At 36.2% G+C, this 16594-nt stretch overlaps 1 protein-coding gene across 1 annotated transcript in view; it reads left to right on the forward strand.

Annotated features, from left to right (window-relative positions):
* Positions 1-16594, forward strand: part of SPATA16 (spermatogenesis associated 16) — an 89337-nt gene that overhangs the window by 18240 nt on the left and 54503 nt on the right. Inside the window, exon 5 of the mRNA XM_053460384.1 lies at positions 1774-1919. Within this exon, the coding sequence (XP_053316359.1) occupies positions 1774-1919 (146 nt within the window). The remainder of the gene's footprint in view (positions 1-1773; positions 1920-16594) is intronic.

Here is a 16594-nt window from a genome sequence, read left to right on the forward strand (position 1 = left end):
AAGGGCCTGACTGGTGTTAGAATTAATGTTTAAAGAAATGAATATATGTGACATTGCTCTTGTTGTGCATTAAACCTTTATTGAGCCATCAATAAATTATACCAATCTTTTTACAGTAATGTTAGTCTTCTAAAGACATTTCTATTCAATATATTTGACTGGACCGATTGCTATTTAACCATTTACCTTAGGTACATAGCATAATGTGTACTATCTCACATTAGATGGAATCGATGGAACTTTGGTTGCAAATATCTATTCTGTACAAGTTGACTCATTCGCAAAAATATAAAATTCATATGACTCAAGCTCCCATGGCATTTAACCATATTCTTTAAAAGCCTAGGTAACTTCGTGAGCCCCAAAAGGCAAAGTTAAAAAATATTCAAGACTACTGTATACGTCTTATGTTTAATCTCTATTCACAATCTGAGAGCAATGGACAAGAAGGTAGTAAAAAATAAAGACCAGGCAAAGGGCAACTCCAGAGAACAAGGAGGCAGAATAGCATTTGCATCTACACAATCAGACAAAGCATGACAATCATAAAGATATACATGTATGTATTAAGCAGTGCTTTGCCTCGGTAACATTAAAAAGTAAATTCTGGTCAGATGGACTGCAATAAACAACCATCCATGGATAATTGTAAATTTTTATTTTTCTATTATGTAATGTAAACAGCATGGGTGATCGTGTCCTTCCTAAATCAAAGCTCAGTAGAACAAACTCTCTAGGCAATGCCAACAAACAGGATGTTTTAGAAATTAATTGTTACCCCAGTAGGAGATGTGTAGATTAAAATCGCATATCAGCTTCAGTGAAACATATTGATTTAGGCTCAAAGTAAATGAAATAATGAAATGCTTCTAATGCCACCTCTTACTGTGCCTGTTTCCACTTGTCAGATCGAATCATTAATGAAGTAGATCAGATATCAAAGTCATTTTAAAGGTGTTTTGATCAATATCCTGACATAATGAACTGAAATGCAGGCCCTTATACAATAACCCTTCACTAAGAACCTATTGATATTGTTGCAAAGGGCCATTAATAAACATTGAACACCACACTAGCATCTGCACAAGACTGTGAAACTACAATCATATTTTCTATTGATGTTTTCAATTTATGCAGCAAAGCAGCAAAAACACAAAAAACAAGAAAAGAAAAAAAAAAGGTTTTGAACGGTACGAGAAAGAATATAGCAGTCTGTATTATGCATATTATTATTATTATTATTACCTTGTATTTAGTAGAATCGAAGTATGTGCATCTGACCAGGATACTGAGAGTTGTAGTCAAACAATCATTGGATGGTTATGTTTACTGACTGTGGAACCATAGTTGTAACACCAGTAACAGCTGCGATTGGGTCCAGATTTGTATTCTGAGAGTCTTTAAAGTCATTACAAAAGAAAAAATACATTCAGATGACTTTGCGGGAGGGACATAAGCAGAAAATGATTCACATTATGTGTAGATTTGGTCAATAATTAGTGGAACTCAAGTGAAATGGTCTAGGCAATGAAGCTGCCCTTTCTGTCATTTCTTATGGCCCTCTGAAATCTTGTATGCAAATGATATTATTTCCTAACTGCGGTGCTCTGTACAGTTATATAACATTGTTATTTTAAGACGTCCGTTAAAGAATCATCATTATAGCTTTGTGTAGTAATATTACAACATTAAACACATAAAGGTTCAAACCTGTGTTCTTGTGAATGGCATAGCTGAAAGGTAATAATAAATGTTTGTGTCTTTCTTTGAAAGATGTGCAGTAAAGGTAATGCATTGGGGAAACTTTCAGATGCATCTGCAGAGAACATTTCAAGTGTCGTCAGCTTTATTGAAACAAAGCTTGTTGCCTGCTACTTGCGGATGAAACAGCCTGAACTTGCACTCAGCCATGCACACCGGTAAGGATTGTTTTTATAGAGATCATACCTCCTATTTTATTGGTGATGGTTATGGAAATGTTGATTATATGCGTATTTCTAAGTGTTACATGTGTATTTTAGGTGTGTATCCATAATAAGCATCATGAGAGTTGTAGTTCAAGAACATCTGGGGAAATACTTATATGCAAGAACACAACTTCCTAAATAGACTTAAATGTAACATAGTATAATTAACCACCAAGGAATGCTTTGACTCGAACTTGGATCTAAAATGAGGATTCAAATAATGATTTGGAATTCTTGGATAGACATGCTCTTGTCTCTTTAATGTCCATGACAAGTACAAAAGATTGCCATTATTATTACTCCATTTTTAATTGTATGATTCCATTTAGTATAAAACTGTCTCCAACCCTTCTACAAGTTTATTTGAGATTTAGATAGATCTAAAAGTTTGGATTTACAGGTTTTGGACTGAGTCACACCAGTTATGTGATAATAATTATGTAACATCCAACAGCCTTCCTGTTTTTCAGTACATGCTTTAGTTCTTGCCGGTTGGAAGTACTTTAGTCACTTGCATCCCGGTAGCTAACTTTAATTACATTTGTTTGAGAGATTCTGAATATCTTTTCTAAACTGTTAGGATTCCGCTCATACACATTTCAGCTAACATAAGTTGTTATGCCTAGCCAGCGACTTCACTTGCAGGAAGGGCCGAACAGGCCCTGGATAATGGATTAGTAAATGAGTTAGGTGATTTAAGAAATCTCCCCGCATTAATCATGCATGTACAGGCATATCTGGGAACTTAACAGGGTAGGCTACTTGGAACTCTCCTTCTTCTAGGGAAGTAGCTTTTTGAGTGGGCGCAGCTAGCAGTGCGTACAACAGGTCTAGCTCCAAGTGCTTTAAGTGAGCCGGGAGTACAAGGAAAAGTGGGTGTGGTCATATGCCACTCCCCTACCCAGTGAAGAAGAAAACTGACCCGGAGACCAGGGGAAGCAGTGCTTTACCTAGACACCACATGAAAAACCCAGAGGGTTACCAGGTATGTATATAGGTCATGTAGGATTCGTATTCCCGAGTTAGCTCTTCATAATATCTATTTGGTGAGTTTGAGATTAGAACGTATTTTTAAGCATATCTGAGTATGCTTTTTATTTTTATTATCTGTTCATTTGGTTCATGCCAATTGCTTCTTCTCTTAAGCAACAAAGGGTTATTTATGACTAAATCAGGAGTACATGAACGGCATGTCTTTTTTTTTTTTTTACCCCTGAAGTTATTCTCTGTAATTTCCAAAACCTACACATTTTCCTCATGGTTAGCGGAAATGTACGTATGACCTTAAAATGCTCTACCAATAAGGAAACGTCTGTGTACATGTGAACTGTTGTCGTGTCAACTTGACAAGAATCCCTTTTAATGGAAAATTGAATAAAGCAATCAATAAATTAGTAAATGTCGAAGTCATTGTCAGATCTTTGTGTAGATGTATGGATTTTTTCACTGAACCTTGAAATCTGCAAATGTATCAATTAGTGTTCCCGTTTATTCAGTGGTCATTGAAAACAATCTGTAATTTTCCAGTTATTTATGAAATCTTTTTAGATATATTATTTGTTTATAAAAAAAAACCAGAAACCAGTACTAGAATCTAGCATATTTCAAATGTGTTCTCTTTTATGAATCATTGTATTTGATTTCTTCATTTTAGATTTTTTTTTATGCGTTGGTTTAACTGCCTGTATTTATATATATATATATATATATATATATATATATATATATATATATATATATATGTAGCAAATTATCATTGGAATAACAAAAAGTTCCAATAATCCCCTGAGACTAGTGATGTACAGTATCCAACCCTGAGCTGAACAAATTCATAGATGATTATTATTAGACTTGGGCACCGGCCAACTCTTCCACGTTATCCGCCTGTTCCTGTGTTCAGTTCAGGCGAATATTCGTGTACATTCTTTGTGTTCTTTTATTTTTTGTAGAAGGGATTAACCCCTTAATGACAAAGCCCGTACATGTACGGGCTCAAAATGCATTGTTTTCAAGGGGTTAATACAGGGTTAACACGGTACGCTCTACGCAGCAGCTTTGGCGCCATGATTTTAAAGGTCCATACGAGCAACTCTATTGGTCGCCGGCACCTCATTCCACTTCATTGGTTGATGGCAGACAAGCCCCCTGCATTATTCCACCAAGAATGTTTTTTTATACAAGGTGTGAGAACAATGGATTTACCACCAACCTATGATATGGAATGTTTATGTCCTGGTTACTTACTGTTTGGAGATACACTTCAACGAATTCTGTATAGAGACCATTTGTTTTGACAATGCGTCATTAGAAAGCCGAACTCTAGATGGCTTGGTTCCAGACCTTAATGTTCTACATGCTACTGAGACAGCTTTTTGCTACTATTCCAATGCTGTTTCTTTGCATTAGGTATCACACTAGCAGCCATTAGTACCGTTGTGTTTGCAACATTGGTGCAGGCAGCTCTGCCATTTCCCACTGCTTAATAGTTCACTCAGACCAGTAAATTGGGATTTCTTTTATGTTTCTGATTACCTGACTTTGACTTTAGGTTGTTTTCTGGACTCCATGCAGTCTGATTCCTGACTTCTTTTCTACTACCATTAGTTCAGTTTATGAATTTACCTTGCTTGGCATTTTTTGGTTTCAAACGCAACTATTTATTTATTTTGTCTGTTGCAGTTATATTGTAAGGTTAATGAAGGTGATAAAGGTGAACAGAGGACATTTTGCATTAGTATGTATCAATATTAAAAGAAAGATTATTATTAAAAGAAACTAGGAAAGCCAGAAAGAGAAAGTCCAGACCTATACAAATAAATATTGTAAAATATACTAATACACTGTCTATTGCAATACGTTGAGTTACAATTAGCATAAAGTGTGAATATGAAGCATAATCAATAGCAGTAGTCTTTTAAAAAAAGAAAAAAAAATACTCTGATTGCTTGAGCTATAAATATCTTGGAGCCATCAGTTACCCATTGCATGTAAAATGTTTGCTTCCCAATCTGTTTGATGTATTCTTCGCGTTGTAATGGGCTGAGATAATCATGAAGCAAAATTTAAATGTTAATTTTCTGAATTTATTTGCATTCACCGAACCATTTTTTTAGTGTAATTTCATGTAAATGCTAAACTTACTGAATAAACATTAAAGTTGTTCATGATGAAATTAGTAACTAAGATCATGTTACAACTCTTTGTATGTGGGGAAGCTGCACATGTCCTTTTATTAAATACTTAATGCAAAAGACCATGCTCCTTTAGTAAAATAGTCCAGGCTTCTTGTTTCTTTAATAATATTGTTAATCCATTCTGTTTGTTTTAATCATAAAAATAATGTCAGCTGTAGGTATTAAGACCCTTTACCCATAGATTTATATGAAAACATACCATGCACAGCAGCACTGATTTTAATGTAGCACTGCAATATACATTGTAAGAATCCATGGTTGGTGGAACCAGGAATACTGGTGGCCTGAATGATCAGTTTCATATATACGTAAGACCCCGGTTTCTAACAAAATGCTTGATGTCACTATCCCTTTACAAGTATTGTGAGCCTCAGGGAGATAATTTGTTAAGATTTTGTGCACAGGTGCCATACAAATGATAAATATATATATGGGCAATTGAATATGTTGTTCCTGTAATGCTTCTAGAGCCGTAATGCTCTAGAAGACCTTGCTTAAGATGATTGGAAGTGGCATTTATGCTCCTCAACTATGGGGCTTTGTCACAGTATGCATTATTACTTTACATACATCCAAACATTTCAAATAGCTCAATATAAATAGTTTGGTTAAAGGTGTAGCAAGACTGGTGCAGACACCTCGGAGGTATGAGCTATCGCCCAAGAAACATTTAATAGAACTTTGTGTAAAAGCAGTGCTTCAGGTATCTTTACATAGCTAGTAAACATTAGTTTGTATTCAAAGACCGTATAAAAGGATTTTCATGAACTCAACGAGGATCTGAATTGTGGTATAATATAATCAGCAAAGCTGTTAGTGATATACAGAGGTAGCACAATCGCCACTGAAGCAGCCATCATTGATTATTCTTCTTACATAAATTTGGAAAAAAGGTTTGTTTTTTCTTTATTGATATTTGTAATACACTTGTTCTAGAAACTGTGGATTAATCCACAACATGTGTTATAGAAAGCAGTGTTTCTTATTCCATACCTTTATCAGTAAACTGCTTCATCTAGATCAGAAGCGTTGAAATCCAAGCTTTGAATGTTGTAAAGTGGACAGTTTAAAAAAAAAAATCCTAAGCTAAATTTAGAAAGATTAATCACAGCATTTAAACATTTAAATAATATGTGACCTGTTATTTATGAAATCTGGTGTTGATGTCCCATTTTAACATGTTTTTGGCAATTTGCTTTTTTGGTGTAAGCATATATTGCAGTGAATGAGTTACCTTTGAATAGAAGGTGATTGTATTGAGCAATAGGTACCTCTTTAGATGGTGTAAAAACACAATTCCCATGGTAGCCAGACAGCTTAAGAAGTGTGTCCATGACTAGCTGAGAATTCTAGGATGTTTATGTGAGAAGACACCTTTTTTCTATCTCCGGTATTCTTGCATACTTGAGACTGTAGCACAACCACAGTTGCCATATTGGCCTTTGAAAGTTTGAGACACAAATTTAAAACACTGTAGACCAATCTAGAAGGTGTATTCACAACCCTGGAGGATTGTAGGAGAGTTGAACATTTTCACTCCCAGTTACCACTGTGTGTTTTGCATTATAAACCTCAATAAGCTTCGCCTGCAAGAAGGGCTAAGTTGACCCTTTACAACTACAGTTGTCACATTGGCCATTTTTCCAGGATACATCTAAGTTTTACATTGTTGCTTTGCAGGATGTGGGATGTATAACATCTCCTGAATGAAATAAATTACTTACTCAAGTTTAGACATTTCTCATAATGCAAGAAACCACTTTTTAGGTTGTAGTCACCAACATGTAACATGGGTCCAGAAATAAATGGCAGATATGGCAACCTTATGCATAACTCTTTCGAAAAGTATCACAGTGTGGCACTTAATGTGTACACGTGAAGCATATAAAAGCATTTTTAAAAGTCGACCTGACAATTAAGTGCTGTATTTGCAGAGACATTAATGTTTAACCTTAATGACTTCACTATGCCTCATAAAAGGTCAACCCCAGTGATATTCTCCTACAAAATAGTAGAAATAGTCCTACATTTTGTATTGTTAAATCAGTTGGGGGAATTTAAAGAAATCCTACCCAATTATCTGTGCATTGTGTAGGGCCAGCTCAGCTATTCTTGAAGGAGAAGTTTACAGGATTTGGCCTTTCTTTGTAGACAGTGAAATTTGGGAGAGGCAATGCCCCCCCCAAAAAAAAACCCCTCAGTTTTATGACAACTAACTGTGTTTAGTAAATTGAGCCATTAATTCGAATTAATACCATATTTTTGTAGGGAACAGTTTCAATACTAGGAATATTGATAAACATTAATACAAACAAGCATACCAAAATATGGTTTCCTCCAGGATGCATGAATTTGGCTTCTGATGGACATGCTAAGCACTAGCCATATAACTCTTGAATGAACTAAGCAACAGACTTTTATCTGGTTCCACTAGAGAAATAACCGTAAATAAGTTGATGTCACAGATCAGGATATTTACAAAATCCGTGCCAAAAGTGGAAGAAGCAGAGTAAACATATAGTGATTGGCAGATGGACAAGTAACAGAACTTGAAAAAGCAATTTCTGGAAAATGTACATAGGAAAATATATTATTATTCTTTCTCTATAACATTACATGTTTTCAACTAAAACAGCTATTTAAATCGTTTTATGTATTAAGGTGGGATTTTGTAGAACATAAATTCTTGGAGGAAAGGGTAGTGTTTGGGAAAATCAAGGTGAGACCTCAGGCCTGAGACAAAGAAATTACAATGATCAATTTAGCAATTGACTACTTAACCAAGAAGTTATATTATATATTACATAATTTAAAGTGCCATTAACTACAAAATGTTAAATTCAATTTCCTTATAGGTGCTATGATTGCAATAAAATGCATCACAAATCAGGATTTATGGATATCCTGATTACTTCCATACTTCTCTATTCTTTCCATGGTTACTCAGCTCCCAATTTTATAGAACACTTTTTTTTATATGTCTCCATGAACAAATATTGTATCTGAATTGCACTTTTCTGGCAATATTTTGAACAATGTAACATCCATACATTATGTTACTTCATTATGTTACTTCATGTGTAGATTTGGAATACTCAAGTTCATCAATGTCAACTTTTTTCAGTTTTCCCAAAGTTGTTTTGACCTCCCATCTTTATATTTACATCACATACCTATTTGTTATAATAATGACATATGACAGATCCAATAATAAGACTCACCACCTTGCAGTATTCCATCTTGGGAGGTCAGTTTGTGTCCACTTACAAAAAAAATTGCTGAAAGCTATGACATTTATAATTGCAGTTATTTGGAAGTAGAAATTGATACTTCTTCCAAAGATTGGCTTCACAAGGTGGAAGAGCAGATTACACCTATTCTTGTGATCTGGTATAACCACCTATAAAGATTTTAAGACTCTTCTAGGAGACCCTCTATCACATTATTTTGTTACACCTCTAAAAATATTACCCCCCCTTTTACTTTTTTTTTCTTCTCTGTAGAGTTTTGCCTACCAAAGGATTGACCTTAAACCTACTGTACACTGTACTTGTCATGTTTTGGTTTGCTACATTGTACCTTTAACTATTCTCCATACATATAGGAATTTCCTCTTGCACATCTTATTTTTTTCCTTTATGAACTGATAGTATTTTGTATCTTTAGGGCCAAATCAATATTAGCATTTTTATCAAACCCTGTCCTTCTCTTGTCATTGTTTGAGACACCCATAAAATAGATTAACACATCATTCGGATAACCTGATATTTCCTATGGGTTTACAGTAAAATATGCAGTACATACTTTTACCATTAAATGTAAAGTTTACTTTTCTGATCATGATCATTATAATATAAGGTAAATAAAGTTCCAATATTTTAGGGAACAACTGTGCCTGTGATTAATGCACTTACAATGTGTAAGACTGAGCTGTTGGCACTTTCCAACCTCTATCCATAGCACAGATAAATAAAAATTAAACATATGCCACTTTCCAATCCCTATAAAAATATGCAGTAGTGTGATCAGCACAAATTAGAAAAAAAAGTATAAAAAAGAGAATATAATATAAAAAATAATTTAGACCTACCTAATGTTACCATGATATCATGAGGGGTACTCTCCTGTTTTGAGGCCCCTGAGGACTTATGCGCACCTCAAAGGGGTGTCTAGTCACATTTTATTACTTTCTGATAAAAATACCTTGTACCCCTCCTAATTAAAATACACTTTGAAAGAAAAAATAAAAATACAGTGCAGTATGTACAGGGAGAAATGTGGCCCTTAAAAATAACTAGGGTACTACTAGGCAGACTTGCAAAACATGTGCAATAAAAAATTAATAGAAATAATTCTCAAGAAAAAACAGCATGGTTCAAGAAAAACTATATTCAATTGTCGGCGTCATTGTGTTCTGTCAATGTGCCATTTTTCAAAATGGTGAATCTAAGCATAAGAAATTATTTCACAGAAATAGACAGTATTAAAATGTGCTAAAATGCTGCTACCCACTTACTGCATATAGTACTATACAGCACACTCCCTATCATTATACACTAACTCCAGCTGGAGGGTTTAAAATGATAATTATTGGAATACTCCTGTGGAAAAATGGCAGTTCCTTTAAAATGCTTTAAATGGCTAAAGTGTTAGATATATCTATATTTGTAGCACGAAAAAAAAATACAAAATAAGAGAGTGCAAAAACCTTAAAAGCATAAAGGGCATACACATTCAGATTCCTAGGTTGCTGTTAGAATAATAATGACCAATAAGCATATTGGTATCTGGCTATCCAGAGTCGTCCTGCTGACGTCGGGGGGCTTTCCCGCTGCCCCCATTTAAGGAAAAATGGGCGGGGAGCTGGGCGTGTCAAGACCCGGCTCCTGCGACCCGGAGGATTCGGGTCTTGATCTGGAGAACCACTCAAGGAAATGCAGAATGCCATCTCTGAACGCACAACACATGGAACCTTGAAGCAGATGGGCTACAGCAGCAGAACACCACACTGGGTGCCACTCCTGTCAGCTAAGAACAGGACACTGAGGCTACAATTCGCACAGGCTCACCAAAATTGGACAATGGAAAACTGCAAGAATGTTGCCTGGTCTGATGAGTCTCGATTCTAGCTGCAACATTCAGATGGCAGGGTCAGAATTTGCCCTAAACAAGATGAAAGCATGGATCCATCCTCCCTTGTATCAATGGTTCAGTCTGGTGGTTGTGGTGTAATGGGGGACATTTTCTTGGCATACTTTGGGCCCCTTAGTACCAATCAAGCATCACTTAAACGCATCAGCCAACCTGAGTATTGTTGCTGAGCATGTCCATCCCTTTATGACCACAGTGTACCCATCTTCTGATGGCTACTTCCAGCAGGGTAATGTACCATGTCACAAAGTTCACATGATCTCAAACTGGTTTCTTTAACATGAAAATTAGTTAACTGTACTCCAATGGCCTCCACAGTCACCAGATCTCAATACAGCACTTTTGGGATGTGGTGGAATATGAGATTTGCATCATGGATGTGCAGCTGACCAATCCGCAGCAACTGTGTGATGCCATCGTATCCACACGGACCAAAATATCTGAATAATGTGTCCAGCACCTTATAGAAAGTATGCCACAAATAATGAACGCAGTTATGAAGGCAAAAGGGGGTCCAACCTGGTACTAGCAAGGTGTACCTAATAAAGTGGCCAGTGAGTGTATATTGCTTAGCCCCTCGTAGTGGGAGATGTGGAGGAGCAGAGGGAAGCTAGAGGGGTAGTTCAGAAAAGATGTGATAAGATGGGGCAATTAAGAAAATGAGAGGTAAGGGGTATGTTAGAGCAGAGGGGGCAGGGCAGAGCTGAGGGGGTTGCACAGGGCATATCAGAGAGGAGCTGTAGTGGGCAGTTCAGACCATAGGGGAAGTGGGAATTCAAATTCTATGAAGGACAGGGGCCAATCAGAGTGCAACATGTACACTCTGCTTGGATTTGATCTCCTTCCCAGCATGACCAACAATTCCCATGGTGACAAGTCTGTATATATTAGATTGCAAAATACAGATTTGTTGTTTCTGACTGTCTCCCTTCTGTAGAAGCAGTATCCATGAAGGAGTTGCTCAGTGTGCACAGAAGACATAATTAAAAGTTTTATATGAGAAGGCCAGAAGGTCACCTAGTGCAATTATCATACAGCATGACTTTTCCTTTCTCCTGAATTACTTTGATTACTTTGTCTTTGACATTGGACCATGCGCAAGTTGTGAATCTTAAAAAGAAATTCATATTATCACGATTATTTTTCTTAATAAGGCACCACCATTATGCAACTGTGTACAATTTGTTCGATATCATTTAGTGAAACATTACATAAAATAAGGGTCCTGCTGCTGACTCAAAGAACTACAATTAACCTATACTGTAACTGTACTGGGTATTTTGTGCGTGTGATAAGGGATAATCCATATATATCCGATAACATATGCTCTGCCTACGTATACAAATTAATTCAGGAGCAGTATATGAATTCACATTGACCCCCACAGTTCTTTATACTTCATATTCTTTAGGGGTGGCAGAGGAGTTTCACCTGACTCATAAGGTGGGCTAAGCCACATGCTGGGCTCAAACACATGATGGCTCACTATGCTATTATACACTCCATTTAATGGAGTGGGTAAAATGAATATCAACCAGAAAAGAATGGTTTCATACAATTCTTATTTAAAAAAAAAAAAGGCGTGATTATTTATTACTGTATATATGAGGGATTTTCTTAAAGTACATATTGGCTAGTACACATTGGCAGATTTTAGGCTCCATGGGATGTACAGCGCTACAGAATTTGATGGCACTATATAAAACAATAAATATTAATAATAAAAATTAGGTTCTTCACTTGCCACTAAGCTCTGATGTAGGCTGAAGGGATCATATGGATCTTTCCCTGGGTTGCACGGAAGAAAATGTATATTCCTCTGGTGCATTCCTTAAAGGAGCTTCGTGATCTGGCATGACCCTGCTTAAAGCATTGATATTTCTTTTAAACAAATGCACCTCTGTGATGAGTCCACGCTTATTTTTTTAATTAATAGGGATGGTATTTCAATGCCCTGACTGCCTGAGCCTGGCTGAGTTTTACTATTCTATTTGACAATTGTTTAGACTCCCTTTCAATGTATCACAGCTTTTGTTATCTAAATTCTGCACTGTGTGGGAGTTTGTTTTGAGCTTCACTGATGTCCCATTTACTAGGTGAGTTAGTATGTCACTTTGTTCCTGACAATTGCAACTGTCCACAAAATAATCTTCTACTCATGCACAAAACCAAAGTGACAGAAGCAATTGTTATTGTGTTGGGTTTTGATATGTAACAAGGAAACTATTCAATGTGTTACTAAACCCCATGCTTGTAAAATGTGCCAGTGTACTACTATGGTTTTTTTTTTTTTACTATTACTCAGCTCTATAGTAATCAGTCTTTTTTTATATTTATTTGTGTGGGTAAAAATATGTAAAATGTTGTTTATTACCACTTAAAACCAACAGCCCAGAAACATGCAAACAGACTCTGATAGGATGTTGCAATAGGGAATAATAATGACAAAAAAAATAATATAAGTGTCTGTTTTAGATAAAACCTTCAGTAGAAAGAATACAATTACAGATATGCTAAGGTTTATTTTCTTAACACACTACGGAGCACAATTGAGGTTCACTTTTATAAACTGAATTATTGGACCTTATTTCTGGTGCCATCCAGACTTTTTACATGTTAATGTATGAGGGAAGCTTGGATATGAGTATCAGCAAAAAAGGGGTAGAAGTGGCTTTGCTGTTGTACATAGAGTACACTTTACAGCCCCCTTAACACTTCCACTGTGAAGCTCATACTGTGTGTAAGGAAACTCTCTTTTCTTCTGCTTCCCCTGGGTGGGAAAAGAGAGTAACAGTAGTAAGCTGCAGGCCCACATTAGATGGCTGTCATAGACATCAACGTGGCCCCAGTGCTGCTCGACTGCCCCAGGACCAGAACAACCTGCAGGCGAAGTAATGGGCTGCGGAAGAGTAAATGAGTGAATTAACGTATAAGTGTTTGGGGGCAGAGATGGCACAGGGAGGCTGTTAAGGGAGCAGATGTGGCACAGTCAGACTGTTTAGGGGCAGAGGTGGCACAGGCAGGCTGCTAAGGAAGCAGAGGTGACCCAAGAAGCCTATTTAGGGGGTAGCAGAGGCAGGCAGTTTAAGGGGCAGAGGTGGCACATGCAGGCTGTTTGAAGGCACAGACAAGCTGTTTGGGGACAAAAGTGGCACAGACATGTTTGGGGGAACAGATGGCACAGACAAGCTTTTGGGGGGGGCAAAGGTGAAACTGTGAGGTATGTTACTTGCCTGTGGTTTCTAGTTATGCCCCAAGTGTGGTGTGTGCACATGAGCTCTATTTCCAGGGCTTCTTTTTATTCTCAGACCGGCCATGCCTATATCCTCCAAGATTTAAGATGCCTGAAGTAAGACATGTAGATGTGGGTATGGTTAGAGGAGGGGCTGGGAGCACAACGATCAACCTTCCTGCGCTACACATACAGCCACCACACATTTGAAGTCTGTGTTGAAGAAGCACAGACATTGATCAATTTTTATAGCTCAGTATGTTTTTACTATTTAAGTAGATAAGTAAAACCCCACTTATTCCTATTTTCTACTTTAAATTTTCTTATAACTCCTTGCATTAAATAAGTATACAATCTCAGGCAGACTGCAGCCTTTGCATGAAAGGCATGTAATTGTTTTTTTGTTTGTTTGCTTTTTCATTTTGAACTACAGTCCCCTTTTTTTTAAATACTTTCATGTGTTCATTAACAAGACAAAAAAGAATTTGTCATCTTCAGAGAAAGACTTTGTTTTAACCTGTTGTAAAATGGTAGAGAGGATCCCTGACAAGTCCAAGATGGTTTGATGTCCACATATTGTTTTCAGAAAACTTGAAAAGAAGATAATAGGGCAAACATTAAATTAATTTTAGGACAAGGTGTCAGTAAAGAAAAATGGAAATGTCAGAATGTAGGTTGAAATATTATTAACGGTTGAAACGAAATGATGAAATGATTTAGAAAAGGCACTACAGAAGAAAAAAGTAAATTGGAATCTATCCTCCTTTTATATACCGTATCTCAAAATGTATGACAGTTAAAATATTATTTTGATATTTATGATGCAGAACCAAGTTCAGAAATTCTAAAAGAGCATGACCAAAATTATTCAGATAAGAGTCTACCTGATTTAATGATATAAAACCTCTGTATCTTCATTTTATCAGGATTCTGGTACTGTAATTTAGTTTTGTTTAAGACAGTGGTCCACAATTACTGTTGTGGAAGCCTCCCATCAGTGCATATGCTGAGAATTGCCTAGGCTGTTCCTATATTATATGTATATCTTACGGATTCCTCATTAAAAGGGCAATGTAATATCCCTCACAAGCCCACATAAGAATAATAAATATTAAAGTACTCTGAGTACTTTAATATGGTATTTTTCAAAGGTGCCCTCCTTCTGGTTGTATGGTTCTCCTACACAAAAAATAGCGGAGGGTGGAGAAAGGGGCAAATGCATGTGGGAGAATTCTGCAGTATTCCCTCATGTCTTTGCAATGGCATGCCATCAATATTAAAAGGCATCACACAGCTCCCATATACATTAAAGGGCCAATTAGGGCTGCAGTGTCACCTTAATTAGAAAGCGTGTCTATTGGAGTGCTGTAGCAGATACCCTTAGGTTTTTTGCAAAACCCTCCTGATCAATATCTAGAATATTTCAGGTAAGCTCGAGTAAAGTGGGGAGACAAAGATGTGAACTTAGTGGAACCAGCTTGGAGAGTTCACAGCTAGCAAACGCCAAGCAAGGCATCTGCAGTGTGTATTAATGTGACTTGTGTGTGGGCATGTTCTATCACAGGCCTTAACACCTACAAGTTGATGACAGTGAATTGGTCTACAATCATGACATCGATTTATTTAAAAAAGTTTTAGAGGCGGCTCAGTTTTGACAAACAATCAAATATGCAGATATAGTCATTATTATTATTTTTTTATTTTTTTTATATAGTGCCAACTATTACGCAGCGCTTAATACAATACATAAATTCATTAATACATAGTTGTTTTTGTCTGGGGTAATTGGCTCTGTGGATATGTAAAGAGGGGAAAATGTGAGAATAGATAAATTTACTTTTACAGTAATAAACAAGCCACATTTCTAAATGAATGAAAACAGGGATCATGGAAATGAATGAATCTTCACAGAAGGGAAAATGAGACTAGAAATGAACATCAGTGAGTGACACATGGAGGAGTGTAAACTTATTCTAAAGTAACAACACCTAGCAATTAATAGGGGCACACGCAGCTCACACACTGAAACATTCACACGCATAACTATATTAATATACATGTAATACCTAATTTGCCTTAATGCATTAGCTGAGCATTACACAATTGCCTTAAGCAATCATGAGTGCACATCCAATTCACACATAGTGGTTTGTAGGCAGAGGCTACTTACACGACTAAGGTACTTCCATGTGTATCAATTACAAAGGTTTCGTCATATCGGTGAAAAGAGATGAATTACGGCTCAGCAATGTTTATGAGGTCTATTTTTTGGGGTCCGCTCATAATTCACAATAGCTGTTTGGTACACTTGGTAAATTAGAATTCTGTATTTATTTTCTTAATTCCATTCATAGGAAATCTACATGGAATAATGATCTTGAGAGAATCAGGTTCTTGGATCTATAAGTGAACATTACTGAAGGACAGATTAATAGTAAGACATATTTCAAGCAAGTGGACATTAACTTCTATATTGATTGTTCCAGTAACTGAGTGAAGTTATGGCAGCGTAGCCTAGAACAGAATCACCTCGGGCATTTATGCAGGACCTTGAACAATAATACTGGTTTTATTCCAGACAATAGAATATTTAGAGCTTCATACTAGGAAAAAGTAGCATTTTATATATTACAGAAAGTAATAGATATAACTATAACATCTTGCTATACTTAAAATAATTTTACAGATAGGAAATTTCATTGAATATACAAGAAAGATGTTATTAAGGGAATACAAATCTTACGATGTATAAATATATTTGCTTTTGTAGCTGTATCAAATGTTATGACTCATGAAAACATCACAATTTTATCTAATCAGTGTGTACTGGGAAAGAGAGAAACATGCTCATTTGGTTTGGTGAGAAAAATATATAAAAAATCCGAAACAAAAGTTTTGTGTTTGTTCAGAAATGAATTGTCGAGCAGAAAAACATATTGAAATGTTCCAAAAGCAGATTTTATTGTGGTACAAGTGGAAAACATTGCTACAAATAGTAGGAAAATTGTGTTCACAATCTGGTGTACAGTCAAAAGAGTACAAAGTTACTA

This window comes from Spea bombifrons, chromosome 3 (assembly GCF_027358695.1).
Source record: "Spea bombifrons isolate aSpeBom1 chromosome 3, aSpeBom1.2.pri, whole genome shotgun sequence".
In the NCBI taxonomy this organism is placed as follows: domain Eukaryota; kingdom Metazoa; phylum Chordata; class Amphibia; order Anura; family Pelobatidae; genus Spea; species Spea bombifrons.